Below are 19,352 nucleotides of genomic sequence, written 5' to 3'. Positions count from 1 at the left end.
ATGGGGCTGCCTGGCGTCCTGCCTTCTGGCTTCCCCTTGCCCGCTTCCTGCCTCAGTTTCCCTGCTCCTCAGGCCAGCTGGAGGCATCACCTGCCCACAAGGCTAGAGTGCACAGTGAGGGAACTGCATGTGGAGGGGGAGTGCCCTGGCTTGCCATAGATCCTCATCAGGCACGAGCTCAAGGCCAATGAGGATGTGCGTGCATGTGAATCACTCGCCCGTGATGTGGCATGCCGTGTGTTGGGCCAGCTCCCAAGCTAGCAGCAGGTGTCCTGGAGCTGGAAAAACAGTAGGAAATATCACCATCCTCCCTCCTCCACCCGTTTGAAATAAGCCTAGACAGCCTCAGGGGCACCAAGATGTTTATAAATGAGCCAGGAGCAGCCAGCAGTATCCGAGGAGAGCAGCCGCCTGCCCACGTGTGGCTGTGTCCCATGGGGGGCCGCAGTGGCGCTGCCATGGGGATAGCAGAGAGTGAGCAGGATCTGGCTGCCCCCTCACCCTGCAGGGAAATAGGGGCCTGCATGTGGCAGAGCGGGGCAGGAGGGCGATGGCATAACCGTCGGTGGGGTTGAGAGTGGGATGGGGCAGGAGGAGGCTGTGCATGGTAGGAAGGGGGCTGGAGGGACATGGGGAGATGGGAGCTCTGGGGTGGAATGGGAACCCAATAAACCACCACCCCCAGGCTCAGTGGTGTTTTCCTTTGAACTGGCAGCCCTGGGGCCCTGCAACTGAGTGGGAGGGCTGGGCGGGGAACAGCTTTGCCCAGGAAGGGCATCTCACACGTAGTCTTTCATGGGATAGCTCATAGGGTCTGAGCAGGTCTTCACTGCTCTGTACTTCTTGGGGTAGGGATCCTGCTGGGCCGGGGGCCAGGAGCAGCACAGGATACCTCCACCGAAGAGCAGGAGGGCACTGGAGGCCCAGCCTATGTACAGGGCAGCCCCCAGCTCTCTCTTGAGCGCCGCAGGTACCATGGGGTTGTAGAAGTTGCTGACGATGGTGTTGGCAGACCAGGACACAGGGATGAGCAGCACAATGCCAGCCACGATGAAGATAGCACCTGCCACGATGGAGATCCTCATCTTGGCCCCCTTGTCATCCACGCAGCGGGTGCAGTCGGCACCCATGATGGCGGTGAGGAAGGCAAAGAAGGCCACAATGATAGAGGTGATCACAAGGGCACGGGCCGCTTGCAGGTCGGAGGAGAGGTCCAGCAGTGAGTCGTACACCTTGCACTGCATCTGCCCCGTGCTCTCATACACGCAGTTCATCCACAGCCCTTCCCAGAAGACCTGGGCCACCACGATGTTGGAGCCGATGAAGGCTGTCACCTTCCACATGGGCAGTGCGCAAGTGAGGATAGTGCCCAGCCAGCCCAGCATGGCCAGTACCAAGCCGCTCAACTGCATCATCACCGTCGCCATGAGCAGGGCCTGCTGGGAGAGGGCACAGTAGTCACACATGGCCCCCAGCCCAGCCTGCTCTGACTGGGTTTGGGGGAGCGTTGCCTTAATGCTAGGTGCATCCGGTTCCCCGTCTGTATGGGAACAGCTGCAGGCCATGCAGGACCATGGGTTGCACTGAGCATTGCTGCAGGCAAGCACGCGATGTGGTGCATTGAGCAACAAGGTCCTGTGGAGGCTGAGCTGCAAGAGACTGGATGAGCTGTGCCCACCCAAAATATACCCAGTGTGCCTGAGCACAGCACGAGGCAGTTCTCCACAACTGCCCCATCCTAGGCCGTGCCCGTGCACAGCATGGGAAAAGGATGGGAGGGATTTTGGGGAGTGGGGCTGTGCAATGTGGGTAAGGGGTTTGCTGTGCCCATCTGGGCAAGCTGCAAAGCACAGGCCCCCTCCCCTCTCCGACCCTCCCCTGCCCCCGCCAGCCCCATGATCAACCCGAGTCCTGCCTCCACTGCGTGGGCTCAGTGTGGCCGCAGTGGCCAACCCAGAAGGGTCACCCTGTGTCCTGGTCCATCACAGGTGATTCAGCTTAATTTCCCTCCCAAGCTCCTGGTGCCTAGGGAAAGTACATTGCAGAGGGCATCTGAGCTAGGCACCACCCTGTGAGGCAGCCCCCTGCCCTCACCGTGACACTTGTCACTCTCAGTTCAAGGGTAGGTTTTGCTTTGCCCTTGCCTGCTGCATTGCAGTGCCCTTTGGACCCAGGACTTCCTCTGTGGGGCGCTGGAAGCAGGTCAGAGCTCAAGTCTTTCTCTGATACTGACTTTAGTGCTCAGCACTTTCAGTGATACAAGCTCTTCTTTCTCATTAGGAACAGCACAAAGAGCCATCCTGAAGGCAAATCAAAGCTGGTCAGCCCCTGGGGAAGAGGTTAAGTGACCAGAGCCAGATGGTCTGTGCTTGGCTGGATACGGCCAAGTTGCCCCCCATGCACAGCCCAAATCATTGCTCAGTCCCATGAGGAGCAGAGCCTCCATGCTCCCGTGGCACAGATCCCACCAGGAGCCGGGCGCTGGCACTTAACAGGGTGCTTGCATGTCACCATGGCCTAGTGCCACGTGCCCATGCAATGGCCAGTAGCGTGAGTGGTTGGAAAGCGCCTTCCTGCAGCCAGCGCCATCTACAAGGGGCCGGGACCTGAGAGCAAGTGCTGCATAGTGAGGCTGGGTTTTATGGAGCCAGAGCAGCGCCGGGGAATCGGCAGTGCCATGTACGTGTCCGACACACCCTGCGGCACCTGCATGAGGTTTCGCCTTGGTTCTCCGTCCCTGGTTTCGGTTTCTGCGGCCTCTCCTTCCTGACTGCCTTCTCACTTCTTTACAGGCACCTTTCACGTATCAGCATCCCCAGGGAAAAACTGTGGGCAAAGCCCTGTTCCTCGCAGGTGAAGAGCCCCAAGGTCTGCAGTGCCAGCAGGGACCAAGGGGAGCAGGGCCACAAAAGAGGCCTGAGCTATGGCAGGATCGATGTAGGCACTTCCAGCAGGAGTTACCCTGGGGGTGTCCTTTCCAGACAGCCCAGACCTGCTCCAGTGTGGCTCCCCTGGCTGGAAGAGACACCTAAAAAAAAAAAAAAAAATGGACCCACGACTGTCTCTGTCACCAGCTCGCATGGAGAAGCCAGCATTGTAGATGGGTCAGGAGCAAGTAGTGACCTAGCAAATCCTTATTTGCTAGGATAAGCAAATCCCGCAGTCTCGCCTTGCTCTTTTGCCCATTCCTGGCACAACAGGACTATGGGAGCATTTTGGGATGTCCATTTCCAGAATTCCCACTCCTAGCAAAGAGAAGGATGGAAATTGTGAGCCCTCAAGGCTCCAGACCTGGATGAGACACCACGAGCCTTGCACGTGCAGCGTGGGAGATCTGCTATGGGGCAAGTGTAGCGCGAGGGTGCCATCGGCACTGCCACGGGTGACCCATGCACAGCCCACTGCAGAGGCGGGCGAGGGAGCCCCTGCAGAGCCAGGGCCACCAGCAGCACAGGCTGCCTGGGCCATGCTGCTCCTAAGCACCCTTCAGCGCTCCTGCACCATGAGACTCGAGGGAAGGAAGTCCTGGGGCCAGATTACGCACCAGGCTGGCTATGGGCTTGATTTGCACTGCTGGAAGCAAAATAGGAAAAATATCTGGCTTTACCCACGCCTACCAGAACGCAGCCCCACAGTGCTCCCAGCCCTGGGGCGCGGGGCCATGTCAGCACGCACCTCCCCAGCTTCGCCCCTTCCTCAGCGGCACCTAGCACCCAGACTGGTGCGGTCAGCCCGCCAGTCTGGGATGGAGTGCGGCGACACGAGGGTGCCAGCCCCAGACGCCTGGGGCCCTGTAACAGTGCCAGGCCAGGCGTGGGGCGACTCTGACCATCCACCCACCCACCACACCTGGCACCGTGCAGGCGTCTTGCCCCCAGTGGGGACCGGGCAGCTGGATCCCAGGGTTCGCCTGGCACACTGGGAGGAGAGCGCGGCCGCAGAGGAGCAGGGCGAATGTGGGTGCCAGGTGCCAGGGCTGGGACAAGGCCACGGAGGCCAGAATGGGGATGAAGAGTGGAGGCCAGGGCAGAGGCTGGGATTGTGGGATGCTCCGGAAAGTAGAAAATTTGGGGGTATTTCAGGCTGGTGTTCCCAGGACATGGGTGTCTGAGGCACAGGACACAGCAGGCCCTCGCTGTCCTGTGACTGAGGCCAATATTGGAGAGGATAAAGAAAACGAAGCACAGTGGGGTCTGAGCAGCTACCATTTAATGTGGGATGTCTGTGCCACAGCGGGCAGATGGCACCACGGCTGGCAGGCACAGACGGCAACACGAGTCACCCTATCCTGCCTGGATTCATGCCCGGTAGCCAGGAAAGGGCTGGCCTGGGCACCCCGCACACCTGCTGGCTTCTTGGAAAGTTGCATCCAGCCTGGGGTGCCTATCAGCAACTCTGCTGGCGGCGAGGCGGGCCATGGGGCTCTATGTGCCCCATGCCGCAGGGTCAGGTCTCAGGAGCTGGTCTCCTCCACGCTAGGGCCACCAACAGAAACACCTGTGTGCAGCCCCTGCTCACCTGCTCAGCTCTGCTCCTGCCACCCCAACCGGTTCTCCCAGCTTAGCCGCTGTGGTCCCACTCCCAGGATAATGATACCCCCGCCCCGGAGAGCTGCCGAGAGGAATAATAAATATGTACAGCGACACAAATAGAAGCCCCAAAAGTAGGTCAAAGTAAAAACTCAGGGCAGAATGGGATGAGAGCTCCCAGCCCCCCTGCAGACCATGCCAGGGTTTCCCAAGCCACCATGTGCCCTGGGGCAATGTGAGGCTGAGCCACACGGGAAAGGTTTGTCATCACTGCTCGCGCCCCTGCCCGGTCCCCGCCAGCCCCACCACCTGCTCCGACGGACACACGCTCGAGGTGTTGCAAGTTGGTTTACCCAGCGTAGTGGCTTCTGCAGCAGGGCTTGGGCAAACCAGCCAGGGGACGCAGAGAGGCGATGGGGATGGAGCCCCGTGCCACCCACGGGGACAGGCACCTGGGGGCACTCAGAGCCGTGACACAGCACGGCGCACCTCGATACCAGCAGTCAGAGCCCTGGGGTGTTTCCAAAGATGGTGCTCTCACAGGGACGCAGCTGGGTTTCCCCTCCTGGAGACACCAGCTGTGCCCGGGGCAGCGTGTGCCGGCAGCAGAGACGGGGGCTGCCAGCCCGGGAAGCGGGGGCCCCACGTCCAGCAGGTTGCAGGGGGAGGGCAGCCAGGACAGGACTTCTCTGTTCTCTGTCTCGGCTGAGATTAAAGATCCAGCTTCAATCACCAGGCGAACAAAGGCAGGTCTGTCTGCTCTCCCTCGCACGCCTGCCTCTCCGTGCTGCCTCAGCACCCTTTCCTCCCCGTCCCGCGAGCGCTGCGTCCCTGGATGCTGCACAAGCAGTGCATGCACAGGCCCAGGGCAGCCTCGAACCCACCGGCAAGGAGGGTCAGCAGGCCAGGCTGGGCTTGCCGCAGGACCTTGAAGGTTTTTCTCTGCTCCAGCAAAACGAGAAGCAGTGCTAGATGCTTAGCACTGGGGACCACATAGCCCCACAGCTGTTGCTGGCCCTGGCTCCCTGGGGACAGGCAGGCAGCCACCCCGGTGGCCTGGCTGCGGGGAGCAATGCCAGTCCGCAAGCTGCCCTGCAGCATGGGAGCTGTGGGGAGCCCCGAGTGGGTACATCCCTACGGCAGGTGCAGAGCGGTGAGCTGAGCTCAGCGGGTGCTGCAGCTCAAGCAGGGCAGCAGGAGCCTGGTCGCGGTGGCGGTCTGCACAGGAGAGAGGCGTCTGGGTTATGTGCCAAGCCACCAGGCTGCGGGGGGAGCAGCCCTGCGGTGCACGGAGCAGTTCCTACACGTAGTTGCTGGCTGGCACTGAGCGAGACGCCGTGTACTTGGCAGAGTAGGGTTTCTCACTCCGCCGGGGGCAGGTGCAGCAGAGGATCCCCCCGCCAGTGAGGAGCAGGGCAGAGGCCGCCCAGCCGACATACAGGGAGGACCCTAGGTCCCGCTTCTGGGACTCTGTGACCAGTGGGTTGTAGAAGTCCCGGATGATGGTGTTGGCCGACCAGGAGATGGGGATGAGTATCATGATGCCGGCAATGATGAAGATGATACCAGAGATGATCATGACCTTGGCCTTGGCAGTGTCGTCCTCCACGCAGTTGGTGCACTTCCCTCCAGCAATGGCAAGCACGGTGCCCAGCACGGCCAGCACGATGGCGATGACCACAAGGGCGCGAGCAGCCTGCAGGTCCTGGGGCAGCGCCAGCATGGAGTCGTACACCCTGCACTGCATCTGCCCCGTGCTCTGCACCACGCAGTTCATCCACAGCCCTTCCCAGATGATCTGGGCCACCACGATGTTGTTGCCGATGAAGGCCGTCACCCGCCACATGGGCAGCGCGCAGCACAGGATGGTGCCCAGCCAGCCGATGACGGAGAGGGCAATGCCCAGCACCTGCAGCCCCATGGAAGCCATTGCTCACTGCCCGACGCTCGGCCCGCACCGACACGCGTGCCTGGCTCCCGCAATGCAGTGCTGGCTCCCGGGACCATTGGAGGCATTATATGCCTTCGCCGAGGGAGGAGCTCCAGTCCCCTTGCTCCATCCAGTCGGCACAGGACGAAGGGGTAAAACCAGTTTCCCGAGATTCCTCCACTCATATTTCTGCCCACAGCAATGACACTTAATATTCCTGCTGCTCCCAAAGAAGGATGCAGGGGACTGGGATCAGGCTAGCCTGGCATGGGGAGAGCCCAGCAGGAATGCTTCCTTCTGCCTGCCGTTTGGCACGCAGGCAGGTGCCCAGATGGGACAGGAGCAGACTCTGAGGCTCAGCTTGAAAAGCCCTGGGGTCGTGGGATGCTGAAGAGAAAGAGCAGGCGTCCAGGGATCAGGATTTTCTGCTGTCCTCCCAGGTGCCTCCAGCTTCAAGACCTGGATGGAGTCACCTCAGACTTTTGTGCCTCAGATTCCCCCCAGCTCATGGGGCGGCTGTTCCTGCTGCAGTCCTATGCAGGCCGGCTGCTCACCACCGACCCAGTGGCGATGTGTCCCCGCCGGGGTACTGAGCTCCTCCCATGCAGAGGGAAGCAGCACGTCTCTCCCCACCGGCGTGCCACAGAAGCTCTCAGCCCATCCTGCTCGGCTCCATTCCCTCCCAGGGCACAAGCGGCTCTTGTTTGTTCCTTGGCGTCTGACAATCGCTTCTCATCCCTCAATTAGGCCTCAGGCAGGAGGTGTCGCCACCCGCCACGGAGACCCACAAACCGGTTGGAGCTGCTGCAGGCTTGCTGGGGAGGAGAGATGGCGCTGCCTGGGGCGAGGGGAGGCGGCAGACCCCACAAACCACCCCACCTTTCGCTTCTCTGTGAAGCCTGAGTTCACATGACAGCCCTCTTTCCCAACATAGCCAGCTGCGGGCGTCCCACCACCCTGTTCCCCACACTCCCAGCCAGCCAGCTGGGGATGGGGTGCAGTGATGGGGGGGCTCATCGGGGCTGCACGGGGCAGGCACGGGGGTCTGGCCTTGAGCCACGTGGGCTGCAAAGGGCAACAACCCAAAACTGAAGCTGGGCAGGAAGAGTCCATCAGCTCCGCTCATAGCTTGCGGGAGGAAAGAGCTGCCCAGGGAAGGACTTATTGCAACACAGGCCCAGCATATGGCTTGGCCTCACTTTGCAGGAGCGTGAGGAGTGTGGGGCAGGCAGGCAGGTGGAAGACAAGTGGGGAACCCTACGGGGACCCCAAGGCGAGCAGCAGAGTCACTCCCAGCGGTGGGAGCAGAGCAAGGGCAACGTAATCTGGCTTAGGGCGGTTCAGGCCTGGGAAACAACAGAAACATGCATAGGGAAAGCAAGCAGCCGGGATGTTAAGCAGCTGCTTCCCAACCACTTGCACAGCCGCCTTGCAGCCAAGCATTTTGCTTCCTGGTTTTCCTGTTGCTGCTCAGGACATGCAGGCTCCCAAGGCACACACGCAGCGTGTTCCCAGGTGAACCGTTCGTGTGCACCAGAGTTTCTGCTTCCCAAAAGGTAACAGGCGCAAAATGAGGCAACTACTGTGGTCTTCCCTTATCTCCTGGTCCTGACCCAAGAGATCTGGTTCACAAAACAGGGAAAGGGTTCAGCACACCCAATACCTGGCCTAGAAGAGAGAGCCAGCAAACGTCTCTACACAAGGTGTAGGTGACACCACCAGCATCGCAGGAATCTTTCAGCACCAGCATCGAGGCATCGTGGTGCTGTGAAGCGCCCTGAGCTTGCTAGCATGAGCAGGAGCCAGGTGCTCAGTGCCCTCAGGGCAGCAGGGATGCTGTGGCCACATGGTGCTGACAGTGTCGTTCGGCATTTCGGCACGCATGGCACAGCTGGCCATACCCACTGGCCTAAGCTCTGCAGATGCTGTTTGGGAGCTTTGAGGCTCTGCCAGACCTCTCCTTCTTTAATCTATGAGCCCACACACCTCCTCTTTGCATCTCCTGCTCCCTAGGGTGGCCTCTGAAGTGTCTCCACCGCTGGCGCAGGATGAGGCCAGACAGACCTCAAGGATGGACAGACAGACAGACATGCACAGTTACCACTCCAGCTTAATTGTGAGACTTTGGGATAGATAACATGGCCTGAGACTGTTTTAGTTTTTCTGAACACTCAAGTGCCGGGTAGATAAGTTATTAGGAAACCTTTTGTGGGGCCAGACTGAGTTGTGGGTTGCAGGTGAGCACCACAACTGAGTCGGGTTTGTGAACTGGGGGTGTGGGGAGCCCAGCCCTCCCAGGTGCCGAGTTTGGCTGTGGGGGAAGGCTGGTCCGGGCTGCTCCCTGGAGTGTCACTCACCAGGCTGAACTCCTGCTGAGGAAGTGGGATGGAAGATTACTGACAGGACATAATTACTTGGGCTAATTGTTCAGCACAACAATCTCTTGAGCCAACTCTGACTGTAGTGTGCCTTGGATGTCTCTGGCCATCCACACCAAGTGATGTATGTGCAAGCAGAGAAGACCTTCAGTAGAAGGAAACAACCTTGACAAAGGTTTGTGGGCAGAGCTGCCCCTGTCCGTGGGTACCAAGGATGATGGGGTAGGAACAGCCAAACTTTGAGGCTCTCATCCTAGGCAGCAGAATGAGCCATGTCCATGCCCATGAGGCTGATCACACCGGTACTGCACTCACCAAGGATGGCAGTACAGCTACTGCAGCCGTGCACCAGCACAGGCTGCAGTGAGTCGGTGCTGCAAGGATCCCAGCCAGCACCTGGGCTCAGGCTCTTCACATCTGGCTGAGGCAGGAGCCAACAGGCAGGAGACGAGTGCAAGGGAGAGGCAGCTCGTGGGTGCCCAGGGATGAGGGCACCTGGGTCTAGCTCCAGGTCATGGCCCAGGAACCCTCACGAGGAACAAGCCGGTGTCTTCCCAGCTCTGCCACGTGCATGCACAGCTCAGAGCAGGGGGAGCTGAGCGGGGAAGGACATAGAAGACCAGCCCAGATCCCTGTGCTGCCTGCGTGGAGGACAGATTTGGTCCCCACCCAGACTCTGTTTACCCTGAGATGCTCCTCAGTCCATCTCCACTGCTGGAGCACCCACATTGTTGGAACACCAGCTTGTCCCTTGAGCCAAAGAGAGTGGAGCCCAGTGGTCAGGTTCCCTTTAATCTGCAGGGGAGCAGCAAGGACTGATCCGCCCCACTCCAGAGCATCCTCTGGCTGGGGCACTTTTCAAGGGACGCGACATCGGGACTTAACTCTGCCTGAGGCTGAATGTTGCTCTTGCCTCCCAGACTGCTGCTCTAACCACTGAGTTATTTGGGGTTGGAGACAGGAATGCACACACGCGTGCACACATCTACATACGAAAACTCTGGCTGCCTCCTGTGGGCTGCAACTCCCTAGGCACATGGAGACATGCCTCCGGGCTGGGGATAGATGGCAAGGTGGGGAGAGGGACTCCTCCACATGCAGAACTTCAAACGCCTGAGCCGGGCAGTTCACGCTCACCCATGGAGCCTGGAGAGCCAAAGCAGGCGCCAGAAAGGCTCACTGACAACTGATTCCTGTAATTAAGGCCAGAACGTGACATGTTTAAATTGGTGTCTGCCACCAAGAAACACCCCTCATGCCCTTCCCCACATTCCCCAGCAGCTCATTCACCGAGCAAACACAAGTGCTGTTCAGCTAGCCAGAAACCTGCACCAGGGAACAGACTCAGTCTGGGTTTTCCTGCAGCTGGATCAGTGCTGTGGGCCAGCCCCCGGCACCGCTACGGAGGTGCTTGGAGCAAGCACAGCCATTAGGATGTGCAGATGCAAGCCGAGCGGCTGGACAGGGAGCAGAAGAGCAGCAGCTGACTCTCGCAGCAGCATCCCATCCTTGATGAACATCAAGCCCTGGCCAGAGGATGTTAGTGAAGCACAAGCGAGACCTAGGCACCTCTGAATAGCTTAGCACACGCTCTATGAGGCAATCACTGCGTGGACGCCACACCACAGCAACACAGCCCGGTCCCAGCTGCCCACAACAGGGATGCCAAGGTGCATCTAACTAAGATCTGGCTTCGAGCAGCGCTCCGTCCAGGAGTACATGTGCAGCCCTGATCCCAGCACTTACCCAGGGACCACAGCACCTGGAGTGCTCTCCTCCCCTCTGGCTCACCCCGGCTCTGCTGGTGAGCTGCTGGCTCAGCACAGGCCCCAGTCCATGCCACAGCACACCACTGCCATGCAGAGCACCAACCTGCACCACCCCAGCAAGGGCAGCTCTTCAAGAGCACCCAAAGGGTCTTGCCCATACCCGTGCATAAAGATACATTATGCAAAGCAACCAGAGTTTTCCAGACCCTGAACTACAAAGAGATTGAAAGAAGACGCCCACCTCTCTCCAGACCTGAAGAAGGGACACAGCTCACCCTAGTGGGACCTTTCCAACCTGCCCCAGCAGCTAGCATGGGGCAATGGACTGTCTGTTCAACTGGCAGCTCCTCCCCACCAAAATGGGATGCTCACCCCATCCTGGGCCTTCGCTGCTTTGCACCTCCACCAGCATCCACCTGGGAGGTGAGTGTACTGCTCTGAATTCAAGGCATCTGCAGGAAAGAAAAAGTTTGCAGAAAGTTTGCGGAGCTCCAGTCCCTGCTCCACCACGCACCGACGCAAAGCATCACACCAGGTCTGAGAGGGCAAGGCTCCTGTCTCAGCCACCAGCCCCTCACCCCATCCCCGCAGCTCAGAAAATGCACAACTGCACTCCGCAAATGAGAACCACTTCACCAGGAGAAGGGGAAATGCTCCAGCCCCATATGGCCCCATAGCTGGGCTGTAAGACCCTCTGTGGGGGGATCTGTGTCAGGTAGAAGGAGCCCATGGAGGTGCTGCTCCTGCGCTGCTCAGAGCCCATGGAGGTGCTGCACAAAAGGCATGCTGGACTGCCACCGACCTTGTGCAAGGGCAAAGGACGTCTGCAAGGATCCCTATGCTGGGCAGGGATCTCGGTGCAAGAGGACCTAAAGCACGTGTCTGCCTATGACAGGGGTGGCATTTCCACCTTTCCCTTTTCCCTCTGATTACTCCTGGTTAGCTCAGGCAAGGGGCTGCTCAGCCTTGTGCCAAGTGCCCAGCCGTCCCCGGGCATGCAGAGGCTGGGTCACAGACTCACAGCTCCGGATTTCCTGACTTCCTTGACATCCCAAACCTGTGGGAGAGCCTTCAGAGAAACTGGAGAGCAGCCGAGCTCCCCAGATTCACCTCTACCAAATGAGTCACCGTCATGAACTCTCCCGCTCTGCGTTTCGAGCCGTCGTGACTGATCCAGTGAAGCTGAGCTGTACAGCCTCTCCCTCCCGGCAGACATAAACCACCAAACAGCTCGACTGACGGATTATTTACCCGCATACTGACATGCTTAGGAGAAACTGAATGTTCCCAAAAAGTTCTTTCCCGACATAAAACTCTCTGACCGGCTCAAACGTGCACAGTAAGGTTATTTTCAGCTGTCTAAACCCAAAGCAGTTTTATCAAGTCAGCTAAGAGTGCCGACACTCAAGAAACCTTTACACTAAAATCTGTAGTATTTGTTCCATGCGACAAGCATTACTGGGAGAGCTGGAGTTTCAGCCTAAACTCACATAGAAAAAAAGAAAAAAAAAACCTATCAACCTCCTGAGCAAAAAGAGGTGGTTCAGAACTGGCAAAACACATTCAACTGCTGTTGAGCCTTTTAGCCAACGGGACGTGCAAGCCGAGCCGCATCCCTGGGAAGGGAGAAAACCTCCAAAGCGACACGAACTTTGTAAGCAGGGCGCTGCGAGCGGCAGCGGCTGCCCGGGGGGACGGCAAGGTCACTCTGAGCGGCGGTGCCGTGCTCGGGGCCTCCCCGCAGAGGCGCCTCCAGGCCATATCCCTGCTGAGGTTTCGGCGCTCAGCTGCAGCCCTCGGCGAGCGACGCTCGGTGGGGTGGGAGGCTCCCGCGGGCTGTGCGGTCACCCCAGAGCTTGCATCAAAGCCCAGGAGGAATCGCAGCAGAGGAACCGTTCATGCCATCCCTCCGTGGGGGACCGGGACGCCCGGGATGCCGCGTGCCAACCTTGCGCAAGGTCCCCCCGGACCATCTCCCGCTGCTCCCTGCCCGGCTCGGGAGGGCAGCGGTGCCCACGGCGCGCAGGAGCTGGGGCCGCGGGGGTCCCCACGCACCGGGGGAAGGACGTGGCAGTGCCGTGTGCCCTGAGCCAGGCGGGAGCCTCAGTGCTCACTCTCCTGGCAGGCGAGCAGCCCCTGTCAACGCCCTGTCCCGGCTGCTCGCCTGACCAAGACAGAGCTGCCATTGATGCCGCGAGCCGACTTACCTGCTACCTGTCGTCAAGGAAGGGGCTTCAACAATGGGACGTCTGTGTGCCCTGGCCGGGGCAGATCCAGCAGCCCTGCTCCTGTAATATAAGCACACAAGGTGGCATTTACCGTCCCGGCCCAGATCCTCGGGGGATGAAACGCACCATCATTCCCAAGACCACAAAGGGAGGGAACACCCCAAGCCTTCTGCTGGCCACCAAGCGCACGTGAGCAGGACGCGCAGCCCCGCGGCGCTCGGGGCGGTTTCTGCCGTGGCCTCCTGCCGTCGTTGGCGTTTGCCTGGGGAGAAGCGGGTCTCCCGAGCGACGGGACAACACGCAGCCGGGCTCGGCAGCGCTTGCCCGCGCCGCCCCGTCTTCAAGGGCCCAGAGGTCTTTCCTGCAGCACGGCGGCCAGGGCGGGGGCGGTGGAGAAGGGCCAGGGCCGGAGCAGCACGCCACCACAGCCGAGATGCTCCCGCGCCCTCGGGGATCGACCCTCGCCGGCGTCCGACCCTCGGCCCACACGAGCCGGGGGCCGAGCACTGAGCGAACCGGCCCGCGGCGCCCCGCAGGCCCCCCTTCGGTGCCGGTGGCCCGCTGCTAGCCAAGCTCCCCGTCCCTTCCCGACCGCCCCAGAAGAACCGAGGGGCTTCGCCCGGCCCCGCGACCGGGGTCGGACGCCGGCGAGACGCCCGGCGGCGGCCGGCGCCCCGGGGAGCAGCAGCGGGAGGGCCGGGGAGGCTGGAGCGGGCGCGGGGCACGGCGATGGGCACGTTCCTCGCACCCCTCCTCGCCCCGGCGGCGGACGCTGTTTTCGGCAGCCTGGTTTCCTCACCACGAGAAGGCGCGACGCGGGTCCGAGCGCCGGCGCCTCTCTAGACCACTGTGATGTGACCCTCCCTCCCAACCGAGTCAGCCCGCGAGCAGCGCGCGTCGCCCAGAAACTGCCCCCGAGCCGCCGGGCCGGGCGCCGCCGGCCGCCACAACCTGCGCTTGGAGCAACCGGGGGCTGACGCGTGGCGGGAGCGGGGCACGGCCGGGGGGCACGGCCGGGGGGCACGGCCGGGGGGTGCAGCTGGGGGGGAACAGCTGGGGGGCACGGCCGGGGGGTGCAGCTGGGGGGCACAGCTGGGGGGCACGGCCGGGGGGTGCAGCTGGGGGACACGGCCGGGGGGCACAGCTGGGAGGGCGCAGCTGGGGGGCACGGCCGGGGGGGGCACGGCCGGGGGGCACGGCCGGGGGGTGCAGCTGGGGGGGAACAGCTGGGGGGCACGGCCGGGGGGTGCAGCTGGGGGGCACGGCCGGGGGGCACAGCTGGGAGGGCACAGCTGGGGGGCACGGCCGGGGGGGGCACGGCCGGGGGGCACGGCCGGGGGGTGCAGCTGGGGGGGAACAGCTGGGGGGCACGCCCGGGGGGTGCAGCTGGGAGGGCACAGCTGGGGGGCATGGCTGGGGGGCACAGCCAAGGGGGGCACGGCCGGGGGGTGCAGCTGGGGGGCGTGGCTGGGGGGTGCAGCTGGGGGGCGTGGCTGGGGGGCACAGCCAAGGGGGGCACGGCCGGGGGGTGCAGCTGGGGGGCACGGCCAGGGGGCACGGCCACGGGGTGCAGCCAGGGGGCACGGCTGGGGGGCACAGCCAAGGGGGGCACGGCCACGGGGTGCAGCCGGGGGGCACGGCCGGGGGGTGCAGCCGGGGGGCACGGCTGGGGGGTGCACGGCCGGGGGGCAGGGCGGGGGGCACGGCAGGCGGCCTGCGGAGCAGGGCGCTCCTCCGGGGCGGCCGAGCCCTCCGCACCCCGCGGCGCCCCCCGGGGCTCCGCGGCCGCCCCCTCCCCTCCGGTCCCGTCCCCCCCTCGGCCCAGGCGGCCGGCCCTACCTGCCGAGCAGTCGGGGCAGGGCTGGGCCGGCCGGGCCGAGCGCTCCTGCTGCCGCAGAGACGTAGGGAAAATGTCGCTTCTTCTGGCACCGTCCTCCCCCTCCGGCGGCCCGAGCAGGTGCCAGGGCCCCCCCGGCTGCGGCTCTGCTCGTCCTGCCAGGGCGCTGCCTCCCGGCCCCGGGGCGCTGCCCTGCCCCACATCCCCCGCGGGTATCCCCCTGCCTGCCCCACATCCCCCCAGTGTTATCCCCCTCCCCTGCCCCACATCCCCCCACATTATCCCCCTGCCCTGCCCCACATCCCCCCAGTGTTATCCCCCTCCCCTGCCCCACATCCCCCCACATTATCCCCCTGCCTGCCCCACATCCCCCCAGTGTTATCCCCCTCCCCTGCCCCACATCCCCCCACATTATCCCCCTGCCCTGCCCCACATCCCCCCAGTGTTATCCCCCTCCCCTGCCCCACATCCCCCCACATTATCCCCCTGCCCTGCCCCACATCCCCCCAGTGTTATCCCCCTCCCCTGCCCCACATCCCCCCACATTATCCCCCTGCCCTGCCCCACATCCCCCCAGTGTTATCCCCCTCCCCTGCCCCACATCCCCCCACATTATCCCCCTCCCCTGCCCCACATCCCCCCACATTATCCCCCTGCCCTGCCCCACATCCCCCCAGTGTTATCCCCCTCCCCTGCCCCACATCCCCCCACAGTTATCCCCCTGCCCTGCCCCACATCCCCCACAGTTATCCCCCTGCCCTGCCCCACATCCCCCCACAGTTATCCCCCTCCCCTGCCCCACATCCCCCACGGTTATCCCCCTGCCCTGCCCCACATCCCCCCAGTGTTATCCCCTCCCCTGCCCCACATCCCCCAGTGTTATCCCCCTGCCCTGCCCCACATCCCCCGCGGTTATCCCCCTCCCCTGCCCCACATCCCCCAGTGTTATCCCCCTCCCCTGCCCCACATCCCCCAGTGTTATCCTCCTGCCCTGCCCCACATCCCCCACGGGTATCCCCCTCCCCTGCCCCACATCCCCCCACATTATCCCCCTGCCCTGCCCCACATCCCCCCAGTGTTATCCCCCTCCCCTGCCCCACATCCCCCCACATTATCCCCCTGCCCTGCCCCACATCCCCCCAGTGTTATCCCCCTCCCCTGCCCCACATCCCCCCACATTATCCCCCTCCCCTGCCCCACATCCCCCCACATTATCCCCCTGCCCTGCCCCACATCCCCCCAGTGTTATCCCCCTCCCCTGCCCCACATCCCCCCACAGTTATCCCCCTGCCCTGCCCCACATCCCCCACAGTTATCCCCCTGCCCTGCCCCACATCCCCCCACAGTTATCCCCCTCCCCTGCCCCACATCCCCCACGGTTATCCCCCTGCCCTGCCCCACATCCCCCCAGTGTTATCCCCTCCCCTGCCCCACATCCCCCAGTGTTATCCCCCTGCCCTGCCCCACATCCCCCACGGTTATCCCCCTGCCCTGCCCCACATCCCCCCAGTGTTATCCCCCTGCCCTGCCCCACATCCCCCAGTGTTATCCCCCTGCCCTGCCCCACATCCCCCACGGTTATCCCCCTCCCCTGCCCCACATCCCCCACAGTTATCCCCCTCCCCTGCCCCACATCCCCCCAGTGTTATCCCCCTCCCCTGCCCCACATCCCCCGCGGTTATCCCCCTGCCCTGCCCCACATCCCCCGCGGGTATCCCCCTCCCCTGCCCCACATCCCCCACAGTTATCCCCCTGCCTGCCCCACATCCCCCAGTGTTATCCCCCTGCCCTGCCCCACATCCCCCAGTGTTATCCCCCTCCCCTGCCCCACATCCCCCGCGGTTATCCCCCTGCCCTGCCCCACATCCCCCCAGTGTTATCCCCCTCCCCTGCCCCACATCCCCCCAGTGTTATCCCCCTGCCTGCCCCACATCCCCCCAGTGTTATCCCCCTCCCCTGCCCCACATCCCCCGCGGGTATCCCCCTGCCCTGCCCCACATCCCCCATGGTTATCCCCCTCCCCTGCCCCACATCCCCCACAGTTATCCCCCTGCCTGCCCCACATCCCCCGTGGTTATCCCCCTCTCCTGCCCCACATCCCCCGCAGTTATCCCCCTGCCCTGCCCCACATCCCCCACGGTTATCCCCCTCCCCTGCCCCACATCCCCTGGGATTATCCCTACCTCCCACCCCACACCCCTATCCCAGGGCTCATCCCCCTTCCCGTGTGGGCGTATGTTTGCAGCTGCCCGCACCCGTGGGCACCGCTGGCCGCCTGTGCGTGCCCCGGGTGCCTCTGCGGTGCCCATGCCTGCGTGCACCCGTGTGCCCCCCTGCTTCTGTGCGCCGGCCTATGCGTGTCTTTGAGGGCCGCTGCTCGTGCGCGTGCCCCCACACACCTGTGAGCGTCCGTGTGCTTTGCAGCTCCGTGCACGTTTATGAATGCACCGGTGGGTGCACCTGCTTGTGCAAGCGCCGCTGCGTCTATGGGTGCACCCAGGCGCACCTGTGTGTGCCCCTGCTTACACATTTGCACCTGAGTGTGTGCATGCGCCTGGGTGTGCACCCAAGTGTGCACGCATACCTCTGTGGGGGTACATGCACCTGTGAGTTTGGGCACCTGTGTGCACCCCTTGGTGTGTGCACCTCTGTGTGTATTTGTGTGCCTGCCTGTGTGCTCCTGTGTATGCGTGAATTGGCACATATTTCTGTCCTGCTGTTTGTATACGTGTGTATGTGTGTACCTGTATGGGTATTTGAGTGTGTGTGCACCTGTGGGGGGGGGGGGGGGTGATTCTCCGTGTGTGTATCTATATCTGTGCACATGTGTAGCTGTAGCCATAACTCTGTTTGTGTCGGTGCACCAGTGCGAATCTGCACTTGTGAGAGTGCACCAGGATATGCACACCTTTGTGCATCTCTGCACCCCTGTGTATACACGTACTTGTGTGCACCTATGTAGGCGCCTGCATGTGTGCCCAGGAGCGTGCACCGGTGAGTGGGGGGGGGTGCGTGTGGGTGGGTGCACGCACACATGCATTTGTGAGCATGTGTGCCGGTGTATGCGTGTACGTGTGAGTTTCTGAGTGTGCGCATCTAGTGCATCTCATGTGTGTACATGTGTGTACCCCACGCCTTGTGTGTGTGTGCGTGCGCGCGCATGTGTTTATGCACCTGTGAGCCTTATCTTCACCTGCTTGCACGTATACATATGTATGCTGCCTGAAGGCAGTGCGAGTGTGCACCTCTGTGTGTGTGGGTGTGCACACATGCGTGCATTTGTGCGTATGTGCACGTGGATGTACCGCGCGTGTGTGTCTGCACCTCTGTGCGCAGGGAGGTGCTGGGGGGCACAAGAGACCAACTGAGAGGGCTGCAGGGTGGCGGGGCGCTGCAGGGAGGCAGAGACTGACCCGGCTGGCTGCAGGGTGCTGTGCGGTGGCAGAGACCAGCCGGGATGGCTGTGGGGTGCCGCGAGGTGTCGGAGGCTGACCTGGCTGGCTGCAGGGTGTCGGGGTGCCGTGGGGCGGCGGAGACCGACCCGGCAGGAGGCTGGGTGCACGCCGAGACCTGCCCCGCTCTCCCCGGCGGGGAGCCTCATGCCCAGCGCAGGGAGGACTCCGGCTGCGGGACGGGCTGCCAGGAGCCCGCTGAGCACCGCACGCTTGCGTAGTTAATAAGTTGTAGGGGAGGCTTTTGAGAAGGCAGGGGACAGGCCAGAGCAAGCCTGCAGGCACCAGCTCAGCGTGTCCTGCTGCTTGTGGAGGGGGATGGAGACGGCGAGCACATTCCTGGGGTGGGGGAGCTGCAAATACCTGGACCGAGATGCAACTGTGCGTGTCGGGAGGCCGGGAGGGAGCTGCGCGCGCCTGGAGGGCAGCTGGGCCCCAGAGCTGGGCAGGAGGCCCGGCCGGGCGGGGGCTAAAGGGAGCTGCGCGCACCCCGCAGCCCGGCAAGGCTGCTGCCCCGGGGTCCGGCCCGCTCTCGAGGAGGCAATGGGCACCAGGCGGTCGCCCCGCTGCTGCCTGGCCCGGCAGCCGGTGGGCGGTGCGGGGCTTTGCGCGTGGCTCAGCGCTGGGGACTCGAACTCAGCGCCCAGCCAGCCTTCCCGACACACGCGTTGTTTTTCCTTCACGGCCGGCCGCACCGTCGAAGCTGGCGGGTTCACGAGGGTGACGCTGCCCGAGCAATTACGTGCGCTATCTCTTTCCTTTAAACTCAAGGACAAAACATTCGAGCAGGATGAGCAAAGCCATTTATTGCCTGGCTGGGGATCCCCATGGCGCACCCATGCAGGAGGTTCAGCATGCCCCGTGTCTCCCAGGGCGGGCGGCAGGCGAAAGCACGGCTTGGAGGGGCAGAAAGGGGGAGCTCGGTCTCTCCGAGGGGTGGCCGGTGCGGAGCGCCTTGGGGCTCTCGGCCCGGACGAGCAGAGCGCGCAGCTGCGCCGCGAGCTCACGCTGCACTTTGCACAGCAATGCAAAGGTGCCTGAGTGTTCCCGGCGTTTGCGGGGCCACGGGCCGATAAGGAGCAATCTGAGCGGATAAAAAAGCCGACAACGCTGTAATCTTAAATAAACTGCCTTCCTTTTGGACAGTATGTTAAACGTGAGATCTGATAAAGAGGTACAGAAATAAAACAAACTGTGACCTACAGCATCGCTGCCGGAGCGGCCAGGCC

At 62.7% G+C, this 19,352-nt stretch overlaps 2 protein-coding genes across 9 annotated transcripts; both read right to left on the bottom strand.

The window, feature by feature from the left end:
• Nucleotides 1-346: 346 nt before the first annotated feature.
• LOC104146221 (claudin-4-like) lies at nt 347-18,312 on the bottom strand. Of its 8 annotated transcripts, XM_068909814.1 has the most exons (5): nt 18,165-18,270; nt 14,674-14,722; nt 12,814-12,894; nt 10,979-11,058; nt 347-1,436 (listed from the first exon to the last, which is right to left on the bottom strand). In XM_068909814.1, the coding sequence occupies exon 5, from the start codon at nt 1,425-1,427 to the stop codon at nt 780-782; it is 648 nt and encodes a 215-aa protein (XP_068765915.1). In that variant the 5' UTR covers nt 1,428-1,436; nt 10,979-11,058; nt 12,814-12,894; nt 14,674-14,722; nt 18,165-18,270; the 3' UTR covers nt 347-779. The 8 variants fall into 8 exon arrangements, with proteins under 8 accessions (XP_068765915.1, XP_068765919.1, XP_068765914.1 ...); XM_068909818.1 differs by lacking the exon at nt 10,979-11,058 and having other exon boundaries at nt 347-1,439; nt 14,674-14,719; nt 18,165-18,304; XM_068909813.1 differs by lacking the exon at nt 10,979-11,058 and having other exon boundaries at nt 14,674-14,719; nt 18,165-18,302.
• On the bottom strand, nt 4,195-7,187 carry LOC104146222 (claudin-4). Its single transcript, XM_068909819.1, has one exon. It carries the CDS (start codon nt 6,457-6,459, stop codon nt 5,830-5,832), a length of 630 nt encoding a protein of 209 aa, XP_068765920.1. The 5' UTR covers nt 6,460-7,187; the 3' UTR covers nt 4,195-5,829.
• Nucleotides 18,313-19,352: the final 1,040 nt, after the last annotated feature.

This window comes from Struthio camelus, chromosome 16 (genome assembly GCF_040807025.1).
Source record: "Struthio camelus isolate bStrCam1 chromosome 16, bStrCam1.hap1, whole genome shotgun sequence".
Lineage (NCBI taxonomy): Eukaryota > Metazoa > Chordata > Aves > Struthioniformes > Struthionidae > Struthio > Struthio camelus.
The sequence above is the reverse complement of the archived record's forward strand: the minus strand, read 5'-3'. Positions and strand labels throughout refer to the sequence as shown.